Source organism: Felis catus, chromosome A2, assembly GCF_018350175.1.
Source record: "Felis catus isolate Fca126 chromosome A2, F.catus_Fca126_mat1.0, whole genome shotgun sequence".
Lineage (NCBI taxonomy): Eukaryota > Metazoa > Chordata > Mammalia > Carnivora > Felidae > Felis > Felis catus.
Window position 1 is genome coordinate 57803989 of NC_058369.1, and position 23401 is coordinate 57827389.

The 23401-nt window shown below is 54.6% G+C and overlaps 1 protein-coding gene across 1 annotated transcript; it reads left to right on the forward strand.

Annotated features, from left to right (window-relative positions):
• The first annotated feature begins 16372 nt into the window (after positions 1–16372).
• On the forward strand, positions 16373–17449 carry DNAJB8 (DnaJ heat shock protein family (Hsp40) member B8). The gene has a single exon (XM_003982554.5). The coding sequence runs from the start codon at positions 16662–16664 to the stop codon at positions 17352–17354; it is 693 nt and encodes a 230-aa protein (XP_003982603.1). The 5' UTR covers positions 16373–16661; the 3' UTR covers positions 17355–17449.
• Positions 17450–23401: the final 5952 nt, after the last annotated feature.

Genomic DNA, 23401 nt, shown 5'->3' on the forward strand with positions numbered 1-23401 from the left:
CCATGACTGATATTCGTGGTCAGTGACCTGTCTGATCACCAGAGCCTGTGACCATAGACATCTGATTACTATAACACTGGTCGCCAACACTCAGTCAACCAATGTTTTATCAATGCCTCTGACAGTGACATGTCTGGTCACAGACAGCCACAAAATGTGATCACCAGGGTCTCCAGGGACTGTTTTGGCTCGCTGGTAACATACCTGGTCATGAGTATCTCCTACCACCGATCAGCACCTCTATCCATCGATATTTATATTCAGTGTGTCTGGCACCAACATCTCTGACCATCACTGCGTTTTCCCAGTACTTCTATTCACCATTTTGTGATCACTGGTGCCTCTTGTCACTCATGTTCCTGATTTCCAATTGTGCTGGTCCCCAATGCACTCAGTCATCAATGTCCTAGTTCACCAAGAAGCATGACCATCAACGTCACTGATCAATGGTTTTCTAATAGTTGATAGATCTGAGCACTCACGTGTGTCTCCAATATCACCAATCACACTATTTTCCTCACCGGTGTCTCCTTAACAATGACTTTGGTCACTTGTCTCTGGTCGCCAACATCTCTAACCAACAAGGTGCCTGATGACCAATATCACTGATCATGGGATCCTCTTCTACCACATTTTCTTGACTGTCCGTGTGGTCACCAGTGGCTCTGGTGCCCAACATCCCTGTCTCCTCAGTGCTAATCACCCAGCTTTCTAGTGTCCAGCATAGGGGTTGTGGAGTCTTATCTTCCAGGACCCTTATGACCAGTGTCCCTTATATCCTGATCACCAGGAACACTGACTGCCAGCCCCCTGGTCATCGGTATCACCAGTCACCTGTGTCTCTGGCCACTAAATTCTCTAACCATTGCTGCCTTTGGTCCCCAGTAGATCACCCACCACCAGGATCTCTGGATGTCTCTAGCCCTTGAATGTGATCACTGATGTCCCCTCTGCATTCAGTCGTCAAGAATATGAGCACCAGATGCTTCCTTCACAAACGTTCCTGTGGCTCACACCCTCAGTCCCCCATGTCCCAGAACAATGACGAATGATATATGCAATCAACGATCATGCTGATCACCAAGACCTCTGAACACCACCTCCTGATCCTCAATGTACAGCCACCACCTCTGATCACGTGCTTGAATGATGTCATCTCCCATGACGCCACTGTCTCTAATTACATTACTCTATTCATATGTCTCTGATGGATGATTCCTTTTGGCCCTAATCACCATCTCTGGTACCCTGAGTCCTTGACGATTAGGCTTTCTGATGGCCAACCTCCTTGTTCTCTGGCAGCCCTGATGTCTATGTGAGCCAGGAGGCCCTCCTGTCACTCTTCCCATTGCAGACTGCCGGTGCTGGCAGGGTGCTTGCTTGGGGCCGGGGAAGCAATAGTCCCGTGGAGGCCAGCATGCCTCCTGTGAAGTCCCAGATACCTCAGCCCAGCAGGACAGAGTGGGAGGAGCATCCCTGGGTCTCTGACTCAGGAGCCCTCTGCTCCTGCTCTGCCGCCACCACCCTGCACACGTCCTTTTCCTGTAGAATGGACACCTAGAGCAGGCGGGAACTGACCTGGTGTGTAGCTGGGTGTGCACTTGCCTGCCCATCTGAATCCATAGTGGCTTTCTCAGCCCTTCCCCAGCTCACAGCATTCTGGCCCACCCTCCCCCATCAGCTGTTATACCCACACTGAGGGCAGGGATGGTCGTGCCCTTCTGTGCCCTGGCTCTTGACGGCGGGATTGTGTGTCTATATGATCACGTACTCAAGTGAGCACGTATGTGTGCCTGCTGATCCCTTCGTCCACACCTGGCCGTGTTCTAGGCACGGGGGCTACACCACCCGATGAAACAAACAAGAATTCCTCCCCGTGAGCAGTTGACGCAGTAACGACTCTACCTGGCCTCTGGCGAACAATGCTATTACCTGGCCCCAAATCCAGAACCAGAACCTGGGAGTCCAGAGTTTTGAGTCCACAACTCTGTACCCCAGTACTCAGGAAGCAGACCCAAAACAGAGCACAGCTCCTGTCCTCCCAAATCCAGAATTTAGAACTTGGAGCTCAGAATCCAGAACTTACATCCAAGAACTCTGAGATGGTGGCTTAGAACTTGAACCTCAGAATCCAGATCCCAGAACACGGAGCCCAGGACCTAGGGACCTGAGCATGGACCCCCCAAATTCACAGCCTAGAGCGTGGGGCTCGGAACCCAGAGTGTAGCACCAAGGACGTGGAGCCCAGCGCCTAGACTCTACATCCCCGGGCTGGACCTGAAGACCAGAACCCAGAGCCCAGAAGGACCACAGAAAGAACCCCCTGCCCACCCTTGTTTCTCTATTACTACCCTGGTCTTATTTCCTTCCTACTGCCAAGCAATATTTTGGGAGCACCCAGTGCCAGAAGCAGCCAGCAAGAAATAAACAGAGGAGCGGATCCCCTCTCCCTGCCATGTCAGGTCCAAGAGAGCAGGGACTGTGTCTGTCACTCTTGTGTCTCCATTGTCTCTACCGGGCCTGCAGTAGGTGCTTCCCAAATGTCTGTCGAATGGATTCATTCACTTCTCCCGAATGTTTGTCGACCCTGGTAGTTGTTGGCGTTCTGGTGGGGACAAAACACACACGTCTTGTCCCCATGAATCCGCTCTCTCTGGCTGCCAGGAAACTCACGGAGGGAAGGGGTTGTTTCTGACAAAGCCAGCAGCCAGAGCTGGGGAAGACTGTGGGGGTAGGGATGGTGTCCGGGGAGCGACCACCAGGAGCGGGGGGAGGTATGGTGGCTTCGGAGGCCCTAAGTTCAAGCCCCAGGCACTCGTGCCACTACAGTTTCTGTTCCCTCTTCCATAAAATAATCAGTGCTAACAATGACTCCTGCTGCCCGAGTCATTGTGCGGGTAAATAGTTTCGATTCTGTGGCCTCAAAGCTCCCGGGCAGGGCAGGGCAGGGCAGGCAGGCAGGCCAAGTGTCGCAAGTGGCCGCCTTAGCTGGGAGATGGTGCCTTTATGATTCCGCGGGGGCCTGGCGCCAGGGCGCCTGGGGTGGGTTGGCCTTTGTTCCATCTGTTTGCACCCAGGTGGGGCTGGCTGGCCCAGGGCCCCTTCCTCCCTTCCTTCTACAGAGACGCTTCCAGGCCCAGCTTCTTATTCCCATTTTCTGTAGTGAGAAACCAAGCCCCCTTTGTAATTCATAGAGACCATCTCAGTCCTTCCCCAGAAATTCCTCCCACCTCCTGGTGACCACCACTAGAAACAATCAGTGGACACTGCCCCAGGGGAATAAGATTTGGGAGGAATGTCTGCCATCCACCTGATGGAAAGGAAGGACGAATCCCCCGAGAGGCAAGGAAGAAGGCAAACACCCAGAGAGCTTCTCCTAAGGTGAGTGGACTGCCCTAAGTGACTGCATAGCACCAGGCAGTAGATCAAAAGTCCACTGTGTGTGGGGTTTTTTTTAAAGCAAAATGATAAAATAATTCCAAACTTCATCTGCAAAAACTAACAAGACCAGCGCAAGTCAGAAAATTAAGGAACATAAAAGCGAGGTGTATGTGTAAAGCATTCCAATATTAAACAAGATTCTATGATCACAATCTCTTTTTTCTTTCTTTCTTTCTTTCTTTCTTTCTTTCTTTCGTTTTTAAATTTATTTTTGAGAGACAGAGACAGAGTGCAAGCAGGGGAGGGGCAGAGAGAGAGGGACATGCAGAATCCGAAGCAGGCTCCAGGCTCTGAGCTGTCAGCACAGAGCTCGACGCGGGGCTCGAACCCACGAACCGCGAGATCATGACCTGAGCTGAAGTCGGCCGCTTAACTGACTGAATCACCCAGGTGTCCCAATCACAATCTTTCAAACCTTGTGGTTCTACTGTAAGAATCAGGAGATCAGTGGCTCAGACTCCAGTAAGCCCAAAATAGACCCTAGGATTTACAAGATCGTGGATGATGAAGGAGGTATCCTGAGTCAGTGCAAGGGGGAAGGATTATTCAAGCAAGGGGAGTTGGAAAAACTCACTGGTTAGCATCTCACTGAGGGAACACCTAACTCAGAGATCTGAAACCAGCAGCATGTGGCCTTATCCAGCCAGCAGACAAATTTTGCTTGGCTGCATGATGTTTTGCAAACGTATAGGTGCATTGCAAACGATTTTGAGTCAGGTGAGTCACTTAAAAATGGGCAGAAGGTCTGGTTCTGAGGGGACTCTTATGTCTGCAGGGTCATTTCTCCATCTTTCCCCTCAGGAAAAGTACACGGGTTCAAGCCCTGCATCAGGTCAGAGCCTGGAGCCTGCTTCGGATTCTGTGTCTCCCTCTCTCTCTGCCCCTCGCCCACTCACACCATGTCTCTCTCTGTCTCTCAAAAATGCATAAACGTTAGAAAAAAAATTTAAAATTTTTTTTTCAACTTTTATTTTTATTTTTGGGACAGAGAGAGAGAGAGCATGAACGGGGGAGGGGCAGAGAGAGAGGGAGACACAGAATCGGAAGCAGGCTCCAGGCTCTGAGCCATCAGCCCAGAGCCCGACGCGGGGCTCGAACTCACGGACCGCAAGATCGTGACCTGGCTGAAGTCGGACGCTTAACCGACTGCGCCACCCAGGCGCCCCAGAAAAAAAATTTTAAATATTTGTGTAGATATGGAAAATAATGAGGGAAGATACATACCTAATGAATAATAGTTGTTAGTTTGGGGAAGTGTGATAGTCTGGGGATGGGGGAGAGGGTAATTTTTGACTTTATAAACTTGTGCTATTATTATTATTATTATTATTATTATTATTTTTAACTTTAAGAAAGAGAGAGAGAGAGATGGGCAGAGGGAGAGAGAGAATCTTGTGGAGTCAGACAGGGGTTTGATCCCACTACCTTGGGATCATGACCTGAGCCAAAGTTAAGAGTGGGATACTCAACTGCCTGAGCCCCCCAGATGCCCCTGTGCTATTATTTTACTGTGTTACGACTTTTTGCCGCCTTTGTAACATAAAAAATAAAGAATCATCACAAACACCTGTGTTCTTTTCTCTGCCTTATTTCTGACTGGTCTTTCTCCCTGAGATGTCCTCCCCTTCATCCTTCAAAACCCCAGAGAGCCTAGAGAAAACCTTGAGTTCTCCTTTTCCTTAGCCCTTCAGGGCCTCCCCAGGCCCTAACCGATGTCCCTCAAGGACAAGGCCTGGGTGTGGTGCGGACACCCTTGCCTCTCCCTTGCTGTGCAGCCCTAAGGAAGTGGATTAGCTTCTCTGAATCCTGACTCCTCACCAGTAAAACGTGACCACACCTTGCAGGGTTCTTTTACGGATGAGGGGGCCAAGGGGTCTCAGTCCTTGGAGAGCCTACCTAGCAAGGAGATATCCTTCTGATGCTATTTCAGCCCACTGCTCTTCAGACAGAGTTCCCTTCTCTACTAGAAGTGTCTCTACTCCTACTCAGTGCCCTTCTCTACTCCTAGAAGTGGGCAAGCCGCCTGACCTTCCTGTTCTTCCTTCCACACATCCCCTAAGGCTGTCAGGGTCCCTTAGGAGTGCCATTGGGATATACCTGGCTACTTAGTAGGTGTTTTCAGTATTTCCCCCCCAGCCTGCCCCCAACCAGTCAGGGTCCCCACAGATCATCCCTCCTGTACAGCTGGGGAAACTGAGGGCCAGGCAAGGATGGGGGTCTCATTTCCTGGGGATGGGGGAGAACAGGATGGCTCCCTCTGGTATGCAGGCTAGCCGTGGGGGGGTTTCCTTCTTGAAGAGGAGACTTGGCGGACCCTTTGCAGCTGTTTCCTTCCGCCGTCCCATCTGTCCCTCCCCAGCCCGCACTGCGGGGCTCCCTCGGGGACCCTGGGAAAACACTGTCCCTCTCCTTCTCCCCGCCCCTCCCACCCGGGTTTGGCTGTACTGATTTGGGGTGGGGGCTGTGATCTAGGTCTCCCAGGCTTTGAGGGGCTGCTGGGATGGGCCCCTCCCTTTCCTCAGAACTCAGGAACGGAGGGGACGTTTTTACACAAGCGCACATCACACTGCACCACTGCCGGTACCATCCGGACAGCATCGGAGCGTCTCCTCTGCACCTCACACTGCCCCGTGCTGTCCCTTCGCCTGTTGTAGCGCCAGCCTCCTCCCTGGCCCTTGCCCCCGGCTGGTGCCCTGCAACGTGTCTCTTCCGCCAAAGGGATCTTTCTTAACCTTTTTATTTCAATGATGAAATATTTCAAACACCCACAAAGATAGCTAATACTAGAATAAATACCATGGTACCCCCCAGTTATTGGTTTTCTTTTTAAAATAAATTTTTTAATGTTTATTTTTGAGAGAGAGAGAGAGAGATCACGAGCAGGGGAGGGGCATGGAGAGAGGGAGACACAGAATCCAAAGTAGGCTTTGGGCTCTGAGCCGTCAACATAGAGCCGGATATGGGGCTCGAACCCACGAACTGTGAGATCATGACCTGAGCTGAAGTCGGACGCTCAACCGACTGAGCCCCCCCGGGCGGCCCTAGTTTTCTAAGCTGCACAGCAAATCCCAGACTCGGCAGCTTAAGACCACGCACACAGTGCAGAAGCCCAGGCGTGGCTTAGTGGGGTCCCACAAGGCTGCCCTCAAGGCATTGACCAGGACTGGGGTCTCGGCAGAGGCTTAACTAGGGAAGGGTCTGCTCTGCTACCAACCTCGCTCAGGTTCTGGCACAACCGAGGACCCTGTGGCCGTAGGATTCACAGCAGCTTGCTCCTTCAAAGCCAGCAACACACAGACACTCTGCAGGAGAGTGGCCAACACCAGGGAGTTTTATATAATGTCCCGCAATCCCGGGAATGGCAGCCTATCACCTTTGCCGTATTTTGTTGGTGATATACATGCCCCAGGTCCTGCTTACCTTCCAGGCTGCAGACACCAGGAGGCAGGAGAACCGAGGCAGCTTGCAGTCCCTCTGACGCCCCCTCATCTCAGGTTAAGAAAGAAAACATCACAGGGGCGCCTGGGTGGCTCAGTCAGTTAAGCGACAGACTTCCTGTCAGGTCGTGATCTCGCGGTTTGTGGGTTCGAGCCTCGTGTCGAGCTCTGTGATGACAGCTCGATGCCTGGAGTCTGCTTCGGATTCTGTGTCTTCCTCTCTCTCTCTCTGCTCCTCTCCTGCTTGTGCTCTGTCTCATTTAGTTTATTTAACGCCCCCCCCAAAAAAAAAATAGAGAAAACATTACAGGTGTATTGAGCCCTCTGAACCTTCTTACCTGCCTTCCTTCCCTGAAGTAGCTAGGGCTTGATGACTCCCATGTAGGTTACATTTTTTTGCTACATGTGTATGAATCCTTATGCCATAGCTCACGTTATTCTGCACGTTTTTACATTTTGCAAAATGGTATCTTAACAGTAGATTTTTTTTGCTATGACTTACTTTTTTTGGTTTACTATCACGTTTATGATATTCTTTCACACGAATATATGAAGTTCTGTTCCATTCATGTTTCGCTGCTGTATATACTGTCATTGTTTAAATATAACACAATGTATTTGCCAATCCTCCTGTTTTCTATTATTTAATTTTTTAATGTTTATTATTTTTCAGAGAGAGGGAGAAAGAGAGAGAGAGACAGAGAACAAGCAGGGGAGGGGCAGAGAGAGAGGGAGACACAGATCTGAAGCAGGATCCAGACTCCGAGCTGTCAGCACAGAGCCTGATGCGGGGCTCAAACTCACAGACTGTGAGATCATGACCTGAGCCGAAGTCGGATGCTCAACCGACTGAGCCACCCAGGCACCCCCCTCCTGTGTTGTATTATAAAGAGAGCATATGCTTGCTGTTCTCATCCCTCCGCCATGCATGAGGGTTTCTCTGGGCACAGAAGCCTAGAAGTGGAATTGCTGAGTCAAAGGATTTAGTACCCTCACATCTCCAAGATAAGGCCAAAGAATTTTCCAGACTCGTTGTTCCCATTGACACTCCCACCAGCAGGGCAGGGAATCCCCGTTGCTCTATCCACATCCTTGCCAGCACTTGGTAATGTCAGCCTTTTACATGGTTACCAGTTTGTTGGGCATGAAATGGAACACGATTGTTGTAGAGAGATTGTTCTAGAACATGCCATTGATCATATTCTCCTTGTGCTTCAAATCCACCCGAGGGCTCCCCAGCTCGGGACCTGATCCAAGCTCTTGAGTTTGGCATCTGAGCCTTGCATGACCTTTGCACCCTCATAGACCCTGCCCCCTCATTGTCTCCTCAGTCCCAGGTACAATAGACCACAGATGAGGCTCTCCCACCACGCAAGGCTTTGTGCTCGCTGCTCCCTCTGCGTGAAACCGCCCCCCTGTTTCAAGGCCCCTGCTTTATTAAGAAATAAATAACCAAACAGACCGCCTGTATGTTTTGAACGTTCACATTAAAGAAATGAATGCCTTAAGGCACAGTAAAAACACAAATGCAATATAACCGTACTTTTCAAATGGTGGCTTCAGGGTTCAGACCAGAGTTCTCCACCTCGATAGCACTGACGCTGGGGACTGGATCATTATTTGTGGCGGAAGGTTGTCCTGTACCTCGTAGGATGTTTGGTGGCATCCCTGACCCCGCCCCATGAGATGCCAATAGCAACCCTACCCCCTTGTCATGACAATTAAAAATGTCTCCTGTCATTTTCCCCTGGGGAGGGAGGGCTGACCCCGTTGAGAGCACTGATTTAGGAAGAGATTCATTAATAATGCACTCCGTGGTCTGAAAGTGCTTACAGCCCTATGGTGAACATTTTCTTCCCACCTGGAAACACTGTTTTTTCCACGACCGAGCAATTTATACCATTGGGAAAGGACATCCAGAGTCTAAATCCGAGGACCTTCACATGTGTGAGGCCCTAGCCAAAGGCTAATGTCACCTCTCTCAATAGACCCTGCTGGAACTGCCCTGTGTAAGCCCTGCCCAGATGTCACCCCAGGTGTCTCCAATGCTTGTTGCAGCTGCCTTCACGTGTTTGTGGGTCTCTGCTCCTTTCCCACAGCCTGGGATTGGGAGGCCCCTCTGTGGGTGTGGGTGACACAGCTGAATTCTGCTCTGTTTCCAGCTCGCACCTACACCAGCGCAGAAAGATGTGTGGATCTGAATTGCGAATTGCATGGAAGTCACCTAGGCCCTTCTCCAGTTGACCCAGTGAAACCCAGATGTGTGCTGGGACCCCGGTGAGCAGGCCTGGAGAGGGGATATGGGAAGGTCAGGGTGAGGAAGAAGGAAACAGTTCTGGCCAGAGAGGTGGGCCAGACCTCCCCAGTGTGGGTGGGCAGGGGCATCTTTGGAGACACCGTACCCTCAATGCACAGCAGGGCTGCAGGCCTTGTGGGAGGCACCTGTGTGCCTGTGTGCACACGTGGACACTTGTGTTCGTGTGTATAGGCACACACATATTGCGTGGGGGCATGGATGCCTGATACGCATGTGGAGGTGGGTGGGGCCCTATCTGCCTACCCTGTCTGAAAGAGAAGGCTTGTCATCCTCCTTCTGCTTTGTTTTTCCTCATGGCAGCTATCACTACCTGACATTATATTATGTTTATTTATTATTAGTTTCTTGTGTCTCTCCCGCTAGCTGTCAACTCCATGAGGGCAACGCCCTGGCTAGTGTGTTCACTGGCATATATACCTGCAGCACCCAGAGGAGTGCCTGGCTTATAGTACATGTATGCATAGGTGCTCAAGAAACATATGGGATAAGTGGTTGGATGGATAGATGAAGGGCTGGCTGGCTGGATGAGTAAGTGGATGGATGGATGGATAGGTAGATGGATGGGCGAGGAAGTGGATGGATGGATGGATGGATGGATGGATAGGTGGATAGGTGGATGGATGGGTAGGTGGGTAGATGGATGGATGGATGGATGAATGGATGGATGGGTGGATGGATGGGTGGATGGATGGATGGATGGATGGGTGGGTGGATGGATGGATGGATAGGTGGGTAGATGGATAGGTGGATGGATGGATGGATAGATGGATAGATGGGTAAGTGGGTGATGGGTGGATGATTGCTGGTATGAATGTGCGCATATGCATGTAGGTCTTGACTCTGGAAGATACTTCAGGCTTCTTTGTTCTATACTCTTTCCAGAAAGACCCAGGATGCCCCACATTCCAGAAGCTACAGAGGTCCATGGTGTGTATGTAGGCAGTGGGGGTTGAATCCTCCTGGAGGCTTAGGATGAGCTGTTGGAAGTGGGATCAGAGCTCTGCCTAGAGTTGCCCCATGCAGGTATGGGCTGAAGACTAGGGCACTATGGGTGGGGAGAGGAGAGTGGCTGCCCTAACAGGCTGGTGCACTTTGGAACTCGGCAGGGGGGGTCCCCACAAATGATGCCTTTGCTCAGGCAGTAACCCTCCACTGGAGGCTAGAACTGAGCTTCCAGAGACCACGTGGGCCACCACCAGGAAGGGTGTTACCCGGGTAGGGGTTGAGGGGAAAGGATCCTGGGGACCCAGTGGGCACCCATTACCACGGGCCAGGAGGGTTGAACAGGACACTTTCCTGGATGTCTTGGGGGAGGGAAAGCAGGTCTGAGCCACGTCTGTGTCAGGACCTAAGCTGAGATTGTCCTGTTACCTCTGGAGAAGAAGAGAGGCCACCCCCCCTTCCCACGCCTCCCTGCCTGGCACTGGGCATTCACTGTCTCTTCTACCTGTCTAGTAACCCACCACCTGACCAGCCCTCCATCAGTGAACCAATTTATATGCTCATTGACCCTTCTACCCATCCTTCCACAGACCTGTCCATCTACTACTCCTTCCCTTCATTCATCTGTCTGTCTGTTCTTCCATCCATCCATCTGTCTATCCACCCGTTAGGCTAGCAAACCCACATACACAGCCTTTTCTCTGTTCTAAGCTGTCCTCACAGCAAATCCTATGAGGAAATGCTATTATTATTCCCACTTTACAGATGAGATGTAGAAAGTGAGACACAGAGAGGTTAAGTGACTTCCCCAAGAACACACAGCTGGTAAATGGCAGAGCTGTCTGACCTGACAGGCTGAGCTCTGAACCTCCCAGTTTTCTGTTCAGCCATCTAGCCACCCTTATAGCTGTCCATCATTCAGTCCCTTCACTCACCTGTCACTGTCCATCCAGTGGCCCATCCATCGCTGTCACCCATCCATCCTGAAGGTAATGCAGTTAGAGAACCAGGGGCCCTGAGGGGAGAGAAGGCCCGGACTGCCCATCTGGCTGGGCTGGGGTGGACTGGGGGGGTGGGGTGGGCTGCCCCGGGCTGGGCAGGGCTGCATGAGGCTGGAGGGAATTAGCCGAGTGACTGCCAGGATCATCTAATTAGGAACGCTAGTGATAAGAAGATAGGATCGAGGGTGATTAGAATCCTTTTAAAAAGCCACTCCATTAATTACAGAGACAGAGAGGGGCCTCTGGCTGCTCAGAATACCAATTGGCTGCCTAATCGGCCTCCATCAGCTCGCCCTGGGGAGGGTTCCTGGGACCGCTGTGTGACCTTGGTTGTGCCCTGCCCTCTCTGGGCCTCCCCGTGCATGCACTGGATCAGGCTCTTCCTGAGATCACCTGGTCACCCAAGGTCCTCTTTCTCTTCCCAGGCCATGGCTTGCGGGGGGCAGGCAGGCCCGCCTGAGGCCCAGAGGGTGGACCTCAGACTGGGGACACAGAGGCAGCAAGCCAGGGAGGTTAGTCTGGCTCCCCAGGGAGGAGTTTTCCCACGCACCGGTGAATGAGGACAGCAAGGGTCAGAGAGGGAAAGTGAGCAAACAGCCAGTGGTGGTCAAGGCTGTGGGGGCTGAGCTCAAGTCATGCCTGCACATCCCTGTGTCCTCACGCAGGCCCTGGGGAGGGACCCAGACGCCTCTGCTCTTAACACTTTTGGTCTTAGGATTTCAGAGGACACGACTCAGAACCATTTTCGGCAGGGAAAATCACCTCTGCCAAGTTCCACACCTTCGTCTGTAGGAAGCTCGCCCCACTTCGTCCTTGCTAAGCTGGAGAGGGCCCCCCATCTTCTGGGCTCCTTGGGCAATGAGCAGCTGAGACCTGCCTCTGTGTTGTATGCCCATCCTATAAGCCCTGGGACAGCCCTGAACCCTGGGGGTCTCCAGCCCTCTCTCCATCCTCGCTGCCTCCTACAGACGGACCACCCTAGGGTGGGGCCTCAGGCTGAGCACAGCGCCTGGGGTCAGAACAGTGCTGATCTTTGCTGGGGGAGCTCCAGAACCACAGGAAAGTTCCTCTTTGCAAAGACATTACAGGTCAAGTCTCAGGCAAGGCAGGCAGAGGGGACCCTGGGTCGAGGGGAAGCATCTCATCATCCTGGGTCCCTTGTCTCTTAATTGGATGTAACCAGCCACACAGCGTCCTGATTGCGTGGCCATGGGACCCTCAGGCGTCTCCTGTAGTGGTGCCATTGCCACCAACTCCCCGACGGATGTTGCATGACCCCATTAGCATCACCGTAAACGTATGACCACCCCTATGTCCACAATCAACCTCCCTCTTCCCCACCATCGCTGTTACCGTCGCCATTATGACCGTCCCCAGTATCGCCAGCGATCGCACCAGGTCACTATCATCACACCATCACCACTGCCACATCCCGCCTCTGACGCCACCGCCACCGTCACCACCCGCCTCCACCTCGACAGTGTTCACGTTACGCTGACCCACGTCACTGCCATTAGTGTCACCCACACCATCTTCGTCTCAGCCAGTGTCACCCTCGCCACAACACCATTGCTACCGTCACTGCCGCTACCATTACTGTCGTCACCACCACCCGTGTCACCACCGGTGTCACCTGGCCCAGTGTCCCCACTGCCCACCTCCCTCCTCATGCCCACCGTCATTGTCGCGTCTGCCACCCCCACCGCCCACACCACCTTCCCCTGAGCCACTGTCACCATGACCGCGTGCACACAGCTGCTGACCGTGACAGGTATGAAGACACAAAGTGTGAGTTTTCACAACCAGGGGACGACCTGGGCGCGTAAAGATCAGGGAAACGAGGCATCGCTGACGGTCTTGGTCTGCTGCCCCAAAGTGGCGAGATCTTAAGAGCTTGCCTGGAAGCTGCTGGAATCTCACGATCTTCTGGGAAGCCCCCCCACCTGCCGCCCCGCCCCTGAGCATCTCAGCCTGCATCTCTGAAGTGGGGGGGGGGGTTCTCAGAGGGTTGCCCAGAACTTCCTGCAGACCTCCAGTTGCCATCGGCCCACAACGGCTTCTCTCTCCTCTGCTTTCCGTAGCTCATGCATTGGCAGACTTCACCCTGGAACCACATGGGGAAGGGGATTCTGGAAAATCTTTCCGAATTCTCTAGGACGCCGAGGGGACCATGGAGGAGGGTGGCGGCAACGCTGAGTTAGCAACAGAAACCCCAGGACACCGCACCTGCTGCTTCATCACCATCAGCATCAACACCGTAGCTAGAGCACATCGTGACTGTTGTCAGCAAGCCCTCCATTGCTGTCACAGGTCCTGTCGTGTTGAGCAGCGCTTCGGTCACCAGAGCATTGCCATCGCCGGCAGCACCAGGGCCACCCCCCACCCCCCGCATGCTGCAGGATCACCCACTCCCTAAGAGGATTGTGCCTCCCCACCTGTAGCCTGAGACGTGTGGACCCTTCCTGAAGGAGTGCCATTCCCCACCTCGCTGATGCTGGCCTTGGCCTCATGGCATGAGCAAGGGTGATGTACATCCCATCCCGGGAGAAGTTTCCAGAGGCACTCTGCCTTTCGCCCGGCTCTTTCTCCCACCCTCTCTGCCACGAGAACGCCACGTTCCAGACCGGAGCCCTTCCTCATCCGGAATCCCAGATGAGAAGACGTGCGAGTTGGAACCCCAGCAGCTGACAGAAGTGGGCAAGGCCTAAATGGCTGTCGTAAGGCTCTGGGATGTGGGGGTTGTTACCAAAGCAAAGCTGTACAACACGCAACTTCCTCTACTCCATTGCCTTCGTCACCATCACCATCACCACCTCCAGGACCATGGCTGCCATGACCACCCTCCCCAATAGTAGCCTTTCCATCACCTCCCCATCACACCTCCACTGTCACTATCAATGGTGCCCAATGACCGTCCATCCCGTCCATTGTTACACGTCCAGGGTCAGTGTCACCACCACCAGCACCTCGTCTGTCATTATCAACTCCACTATCACCGCCATACTTACTCTCACCCTCACCACTGCCTCCACGTCAGAAATGCTACCCTAATCACCTCCACCATGTTAACGATGCCTTACTGGCCACCACACACCCCCTTCGCCATCACTGTCCCCACAGTCGTCACCGAGAACTGGGCAGGCAGGCAGCTTTCCCCAGCTCCAATGGGCAGGCCCGTCGAGAACAGGCTGTGACTGCAGTGACAGAAACAGTTACAAAAATAAAGAAGCGTTTTCATCTGTAGCTACACTCAGTGGACTTATTCTCGGTTGTCTATTTCCTCTACTGAGTGATATGTGTTAGGTGTCAGCCCATGTGGCAGATGGACACGGGGCACAGAGGACAAGTCCTGCTCCTGGGGAGGTGTATGGGGGTGACAGCGTCTCTCATTCTAGGTCCGGCTTGCAAAGTGTCTCCAGATTCTGTGTTCCACCTCCTGGCATTTGGGATTGGCCAGAACCTGCTGTTCCCTGTTAGGTTCTGGGAGCATAGCACTGACAGGAAGGGAAGGAAGAGAGAAAGAGAGAGAAGAGTACAGACAGGGGTGTGGGGTAGGGACTAGAGAAAGGAAGACGGGCAGGGAAGGAAGGAGAGAAGGCAGAGGAATGCCTTCTTAAAAATTTTTTTTATTACATTTATTTATTTTTGAGACACAGAGTGCAAGCGGGAGAGGGGCAGAGAGAGAGAGAGAGAGAGAGAGAGACAGAATCCGAAGCAGGCTCCAGGTTCTGAGCCATCAGCACAGAGCCTGACTCAGGGCTTGAACCCAGGAAGTGTGAGATCATGACCAGAGCTGAAGTCAGACACTTAACCGACTGAGCCACCCAGGCGCCCCAGGAATGCCTTCTTAGGTAGGACTTAGTGATCACAACAGCTCTCTCCTCGCGGATGCGCTTACTAGGCAGTTTAGCCTGTGTTCCACCCCAACTGGAGGGGGGTGAGGGGAAGGGAGTAAGAGACGTCAATCAGTAAATCAGTATAGTTCCTTGCTAATTCTAAGTACGATCCCCCATGGGAGCAAGAATTAAGGAAATGTAAATACCTAGGAACCTGTGGTTACCTCACTCACCTTGCTAGCTTACTAAGTTACAAACTGGGTGACTTAACAGAGGGGCGCCTGGGTGGCTCAGTCGGTTAAGCGTTCGACTCTCGGTTCCAGCGCAGGTCATGATCTCACGGTCCGTGAGTTCGAGCCATGCGTCGGGTTCTGTGTTGACAGTGTGGAGTCTGCTTGGGATTCTGTGTCTCCCTCGCTCCCTATGCCTCCCCCACTCACACTTTCTCTGTCTTTCTCACAAATAAATAAACTTAAAAAAAAAAAAAAGAACAAAAGCCCCAAACGGCAGAAATGTAACCTCTCACAGTCCTGGAGGCCGGAAGTCCACGAGCAAGGTGTCACAGGGCCGCACACCCTCCCTCTGGCCTCTGGCGACTTCGGGCTCTCCCTGCACCACACTGCTACCCCTCTGTTCTGTATGTCTCTGTAAGGACACTTGATAATCCAGGATGCTCTCATCTCGACACCCCTAATTTAATTACATCTGCAAAGATCGCTCCTCCAAATAAGATCACATTCACAGGTTCCAGCGATTAGGACAGGGACGTAGCTTTTGGGGAGGCCACGATCTAACCCACTACACCCATTATCAATCCCGATTTCTCTTTCTTCCAGAGTTGCGCAGAATGCTTCTTTCAATTTGCTGTCCTCAGACAGCCCCGGGTTTGCCTCTGTCTCTCTCTCACTGACCTGCTGTGTGACCCTGAGTACATCCTGCATGTCTCTGAGCCTCAGTCATTAAACAAACATTTACTGATCGCCAGGCACGGAACACCCCTGCCTTTGTGGGGCTGACCTCTGAGGATCTGACCCGATTAAGGGGTACAAGAAGAATGAATTCCTGCGCCTGCCTCCCTGCCTGATTCCCCACTTCAGGCCCCCTCACTCCATCCCAACAACCCAGCCAGCGGGCTAAGTGGGCCTGTGGCAGGAAGGCCTCCCTCCCCCTCCCTGACCAAGGCGCACCTAGGCCCGATCCTGCGACAGATTCTGCCTCTGCTCCTTGGCTCCCAGGAGCTCAGCCAACAGACCCAGCGTGACCAAACTCCAAATTTCAGGCCCACCAAGGTGCCCACCTCTTTGGCAGGGGCAGGCCAGGTCCAGAGCTGGGGGATTTGCCCCGCCCCGGGGGGGGGGGGGCTGATGTCACAAAGGGCCCAGCCTCTGCTCCGCAGGGGGGACTGCCCCTGGCCTGGCCCCACTGTGGCAGTGCTCCCTCCCCCTCCCCCTGTCAGTGGAGGCGCCCACCTGTCCCTGAGAACTGGTACTATGAAAGGGTAGACTCACTGGGCAGAGCCGTGCCCGGAGCCAGTAGATTCCAGCAAGGCCCCCCCCCCCCCCCCCCGCTGAGGGAGCCACACCAGCTGCTGCCTCCTCTGAGCCCATCCCTGCCACCCAGGCCGCCGGTGCCCACCTCGCCTTCTCCCCCACCTTCGCCTCCCCCTTCTCCCCACCCCCGCCTCGGCATGGCCAACTATTACGAAGTGCTGGGGGTGCAGACGAGCGCCTCCCCAGAGGACATCAAGAAGGCCTACCGCAAGCTGGCCTTGCGCTGGCACCCGGACAAGAACCCCGACAACAAGGAGGAGGCTGAGAAGAAGTTCAAGCAGGTGTCCGAGGCCTACGAGGTGCTGTCCGACTCCAAGAAGCGCTCCGTGTACGACCGAGCGGGCTGCAACAGCTGGCGGGCCGGTGGCGGGGCCAGCACCCCCCACAGCAGCCCCTTCGACACCGGCTACACCTTCCGTAACCCCGAGGACATCTTCCGCGAGTTTTTCGGCGGCCTGGACCCCTTCTCGTTCGACTTCTGGGACACCCCTTTCAACAGCAACCGCGCTGGCCAGGGCCATGGCCTGAGGGGGGCCTTCTCGGCCGGCTTCGGCGAGTTCCCGGCCTTCATGGAAGCCTTCTCGTCCTTCGACGCCCTGAGCCGGGGTGGCGGTGCCAGCCACACCACCTTCTCGTCCACCTCCTTCGGGGGCTCCGGCAGCTCAGGGTTCAAGTCGGTGATGTCGTCCACCGAGCTGGTCAACGGACACAAGGTCACCACCAAGCGCATCATGGAGAACGGGCAGGAGCGCGTGGAGGTGGAGGAGGATGGGCGGCTCAGGTCCGTGACCATCAATGGCAAGGAGCAGCTCAAGCAGGTGGACAAGTGACCCAGGCCGCCTGGGCCCCTGGCCTGCCACCCGCCGCCGCGCCCCAGGGCGTGAGTGCGGCTGATGCTTAATAAAGGTGCCAAGTGAGTTCATGAGAACAGCTTGCCCGCATGTGGGGGGGGGGGCGGTTGCTGGGGAGCGTGGGGAACCTGCTCGGCAGGCCGGGCCCCAGCCTCAGAGGGGCGTGTGCGCTCTGGCCCGTGGGTGCCGCCTGCACACGTGGGCCGTGTTCGTGGTTTGTGACCCTTCTCGTGCCGTGACTGCCTATCCTTCTCGGCCCAGCCTTGTGACTCTGAGGCTGCCGTTGGCTCTCTGATGGGGCCGCATCATCCTCCCAGGGCCTCCCAGCTCCACGTCTCAGCCCCCTGCCCCCCAGTGATTTTTCATTCGGCCATCGTGCCCAACCCAAGCTGCATCACTTCACCTGCCTTGCTGTAAACCGTCAGTGGCTCCCACTGCTCTAAGCGTAAAGACCTCAGGCCTCATCCTCACCATGAGGCCTTAGTGGCCTGGCCCCTGAACGCCTTCCTGGTCTCACGTCCCGGCAACCCTCACTCTCTAAGCTCTAGACATACTGACCTCCTCTCTGTTTCTCCATGGAACCAAACGTCTTGCAACCTCAGGGCCTTTGCACATGCTGTTCTCCCTGGTAATTGCCCACTCATCTGTAGGCCTTTGCTCAACCACCACCTCTTCAAGGAGGCCTTCTGAGGACTGGGACCCTGTTATATAATTTCCAATTGACCCCCAAAGTAACCCTATGTAGGAGGGACTTTTGCCCGAGGGTCACATGTGTGGACACTGTGCACACGTCTCTGTCTGTATATGTCCAGACAGAGAAGTGGAAGATGGTTTGAGTTCAGTCTGCTGCCCCAGTGGACCATAAACACAAAAACAGGAGCTCTGATCCTGTTTTTGCTCACGTCCAGCACCTACCCCAGGGCACGAAGATAGTAGATACACAGTAAATATTTGTTGTATGAAGGTGTTTGCGTGGGCATGCTTGTGTGTGTTTGTCCATGACCCTGAGTGAGGTTGCTCCAGCTGGACCACAGGGCTCTGTCCTCGGCATTGTGTCCTCAGTGTTGGCACTAGGGCTTTGAAGGAGCCACAAAAGGCACGGGCCTCACATTCTCAGACACACTCCATTGGGAGTGAGCTTCCCATCACGGAAGGAGTGACAGTGCCGAATTCTGATTCCGTGTGGGCCTGCCGAGTGCTAGTCTTTTAAAAATATTTTTTAAGTATATTTTTATTTTGAAAATTTTTTTTTCAACGTTTATTTATTTTTGGGACAGAGAGAGACAGAGCATGAACAGGGGAAGGGCAGAGAGAGAGGGAGACACAGAATTGGAAACAGGCTCCAGGCTCTGAGCCATCAGCCCAGAGCCTGACGCGGGGCTCGAACTCACGGACTGAGAGATCGTGACCTGGTTGAAGTCGGACGCTTAACCGACTGCGCCACCCAGGCGCCCCAAGTATATTTTTATTTTGAAGCAATCTCCAGTTTCAGATGTGTCCTGCACTTTTAATTCAGCGCAATTCAAGAGATATGTATTGGGTGTATTATTATATGCCAGGCACAGCGCCAGGTCCTGGGGATACAGCAATGGGCAAGACAGACTCCTGCACCGATGGGGCAGACGTTGTACTGGGGAGCCAGGGAATAAGCAGGTGCGTGGAACATTGTCCCCTGTCCCTGTCATAATGAATGCGAGGGAGGAAATACAGGCAGGTAGGCTCATGGAGAAGGATGGGGTCAAGGGCACGGGCAGGCGAGTTTTCAGTTGGGGAATGGAAGTGAGATCATGGACCATGTAGTTATCTGGGGGAAAAGCATTCTCGACAGAGGGAAGAGTAAACGCAAACCCTGCCCTGTTGAGGAACAGCAAAGAGGCCAGTGAGGGCCATACCCACAGTTCCATTTGATGCCCACGCTCTCCCAGATTGTAGTCGTTGACCCACGTTACATAAGCGGAAACTGAGAGGAGAGCCACATAACTGGCAAGTGGCTGAGCCAGGATTTCATCCAAAGGATTTACCTTCAAAATAATAACAGTAACAATAACAATAATAATCGCGGCAACAAAGGCGAAGTGTGCCTGTGAGTGTGTCTGCCAGTGTGTGTGTATGTGTGTGTGCACGCATGCACGAATGCATCTATGAAAGATCGGCATGCTGGCGATTCCTTATTCCTTGGGGGCTGGAGTGGAGCCAGAAATAGAGGCGATTCCAGGCTTCAGGGTTCAAGGCCGATTAGTGACAGGGTCTTTGGTTCCCAGGCTGCGAAGAGGGGGTGTGTGGGCATGGCCAGGAAAGGCACTGTGAGTGCCAATCATCCTGGGGCCTGATCAGGTTTTGCTCACCTATGCATCTCGACTCCTGGCCTGGCAAGTAGTAGGTGTCCAATAAATGATGTGAAATGAAAGGAGGTCGGAGCACACTGTTCCAGGGAACAGCAAGAATCAAGGGGTGTGTTCAGAGGACAGCTTCCAGAACTCATGATGGGTGAGACTTCTGAGGAGGCCATAAACCTACAGGGGAGGGTGGGATCTGGTCAAAGACAGACCTGGGAGGAATTCATTCCCATTTCCCGATGCACACTTAAGCTGAGGAGCGCCCATCATGGAAGTCAGGGTGTGGTGCTGGAAGCCTGCAGGTGGGCTTGGGTACTTATCTCCAAGGGGAACCTGTTAAAGGTTTCTTCTAAGAAGCCAAGGGGCACCACCCCAGATCTCTAGGGGATACAAAGCCCCTTGGGTGCTGCAAGTGCCCTGGCCGAGAGGACACTGTAGGTGACCTGGCTGTTGGCCGCACCTCCAGGCTCTGCCTAGCCTCTAGCTTCTTGGGTCCCGCCTCCGGGAGCCTCTGGGACAGACCAGCAGCTGGAGGTCTCCTAACCATGTTACCAGAGGAGCAGGAGAGCCCCATGACGCACAGAAGGTTGAACCCCAGCTCCCAGCCCTGCAATGGGACTAACTTCATCAAAGCCCCCACTACAGCATTAACCACCTGACCTGTGCCCCTGCCGACCTGCTAATTTCACCAATTACTGGCCAACCGCGGCTGCATCAAGTGGGCCCGCTTAGCTCTGACAGCTGCTGGGCAAATCCAATTACGGCCGGCCGCCCAGGCGGTCGCATGGCCCTGGAGCTGGGTGCACAGCACAGATCCGGGTGCTTGCAAAGCACTGGTGTTCCCAAACACCCCCAGGATCCCCGGGCCAAGGCTCATGGCCGGCACTCCCTTCCTTTCACCAAGCCTGGCCCCAAAGCCCGTGCTTTCTCTCTCCAGCTCAGACCTGTGACCGATCATGGCATTCCCCTCCCAAACTCCTCCTGCGGCTGCCTGACTCGGCGCCTACTGTATCTGGCCACGCGTGTGCCGGGTCATCAGCCACCCCGCTGAATCCTGTCTCAACGCTTAGCCCCATTTGACAGACTGAGGAACTGAAGCCCGGACAGGTTGGGGTGCATCTAGGGATGCACAACCGAAGATAAAGTCCAAACTCCCCAAACGGGCATTCGGGGTCCCTGCTGCCTTTCCAGCCGCACGTCTCACCCGCCCCCCACAGGCACTGGCTGCCAGGCCTGTACGAGCATCCACAGCTCGTACATTCTGTTCCCACACCCTGAGCCACCCTTCTCACCTCCTTTGGCCTGCCTGTTAAATTCATCCTTGGGGGCCTTGCTTCCATTGTCACCTCCTTGCAGAGGCCTCCCCGTGCCTCGCCGGAGCAGGACCTTCTGGCCGAGGGAACCCGGCCGTCTGGGCCTGGCTTTGTGCCAGGTGCCGAGACTTGTGGCAGCGAGGAAGCCTGGGGCCCCCACAGAGCCCCCATGGCCCAGCACGCACACCCTGGCTTGGCCAGGCTGGTTGGGTCCAGCTCTGTCCCACTTCTCATGCAAGAGTGCCCTGGGGGGGGGTTGACATTGAGGGCCCGCTCCTGGCCCAGCCTCAAGGGGCCTCCTAAGCGGTGAAGGGCCCCACTCTCAGAATGTAGCTCCTCATTTCCACTGCTGCCTCCTGGACCCCCCCATCACTCCCCTGGACATTGTGTCAGCCTCCCCCTGGGCTGCCCTGCCTCCTCCTTTCTCCTCCTTCATGCTGTTCTTATCCCGGCAGCCAGAAGGATCTTGTGAAAAACAGTCTGAGGAGACACTCAAAGGAAAAGCCAAAGTCCTAATGGTGGCTACAAGGCCCTGCATCAAGGGCTCCCGCGACATCCGTGGCTTTCCCATTGCTAGCTCTCCTCCAGCCCCACTTGCCTTCTCACCAGCCTGTACACATACCTGGCATGCTCCTGCCTCAGGCTCTTTGCACTGGCTGTACCCTCTGCCTGGAACCCTCCTCCCAGCTTGCTAAGCAGTCACCTCTTGCCACACTTGCCTTCCGGTCTTTGTGCCTCTCCCTAGGCCCCCCTCACTCTCTCTGCTGCTGTCCTGCCTCGGGACTTTTGCACATGGTGACCCCGTTGCCTGAAACACCTCTCCCCACTCAGCCCCACCCAGGTAAACTCCTACCAACCCCTCTGGTCTCTTCCCAGATGCCACTTCCTCAGGGAGACCTCAGACCTAGTCACGCTCCCCCTTCTCCAACCCTCACCTCACCCCAGGGCCCCGCCCCCATCCTTCCAGGGCCCCTGGAACTTGAAAGGGACCCAAATCCGGTGGGGAAGGACTGGGGTCCCCATCACGGGTTGGACAACATGGCATCCCGGCATGTTCTTCTGGCACTATGATTTAGTGACACTGGAACATTTTACAAGTCAGGGCACCAGAGCCCTGGGGAGGGATGCTCCCTGGTTCACAGAGCAGGTGGGGAGCCAGCTCTGCAACCTGTCTGCTATGAGTAGCCTCAGGCCTGGCCAGCAGTGTGACCCCCACAGGCGTGTTTCCACCGGAGTCTGGTTTCTGCATGGACTGGGGTTGGGGGGCAACGTTCTCAACCCTACTGAGTCCCCAGGAAGAACTTTGCATACTCTCCCCAGGGACTTGCACCAGCCCAAAAGAGGGCTATGTGCCCCCATTTTACAGATGGGGAAACTGAGGTTCAGAGGGTTAGAGACTTGGTCAAGGTCATACTGCCATGCGGGGGAGCCTGTTCTGCCCTCCTCATCCTTCCCCCCACCCCTGCACCCAGGGCCTGGGGCGGGGTGGGTGGGGCCCAGGCAGCCTCTGCCCGCCCTCCCTCCCTCTGGCCAGTCGATGTTATCGCAGCTGATTTAATTTCAAAGACGGATTGAGCCTTGGCGGGAGGGAGAGAGGCTAATCGCAGCCGCCATCTGCCCCGTTGTCATGGGGATGGGCTCCCAGCAATTGTGCAGGGGCTGGACCCAGATAAGGGCAACACAGTGGGCTGGAGGGGACTGCAGTGGGTGGGGTGGGGATGGGCAGGACGATGGGGGAGCAGGGCGAGACACAGGAGGAGGAGAGACCCAAGGCCCCAAGAGAGGCAGGGGGCACTGAAGCACAAGGGCACAGGGGTGTCAGGGAGCTGGGGGAGAGGGCTCAAGGGTGCCCGAGCACAGAGAGACACAGAGAGACTGAGAGACACCGGAAGGCAGCTGGCAAATGGATGGCTGAGCAGAGGCTACGGGCAAGGCCGGTGATTGCAAGTCGGGTGACAAGAATGCCTGGCTCGCTCACTGCCCTCCTGGCCAAGGACTTGGACCGTGGCTCCAGGGCCCTGCTGAGCCAGGCCGTCCAGCCATGCCATTGTCTCCCACAGCGGCACTGCCACTGGGCCGGGGCCTTGGTGGGACGTTCAGACCTCCCCAGCCTGCCCCTCTACCTCAACATCACAGGCCCCGGAGTCCCTCCATGGCTAGGCAGGGTCCCAAGCTCGGCAGGAAACTGGCACCCTAGCTACTACCAAATAGCTGCCAGAGCCCTTGGTCTGGCTCTTAGGACATCAAAACTTGCCAAGTCAGCAATGGTCTCATCTCGGGGGTGGAAGGGTGGTGCTGAGCACCTCACGGCACACTTGGTCCACCAAATGTCATCCGCGTCCCCATTTTATAGGACAGGGGTTTGCAAAGAGAGCTC

Coding starts and splice junctions, on each gene's coding strand:
- DNAJB8 (XM_003982554.5), top strand. CDS start 16,662: ATGGCCAACTATTACGAAGTGCTGGGGGTGCAGACGAGCGCCTCCCCA.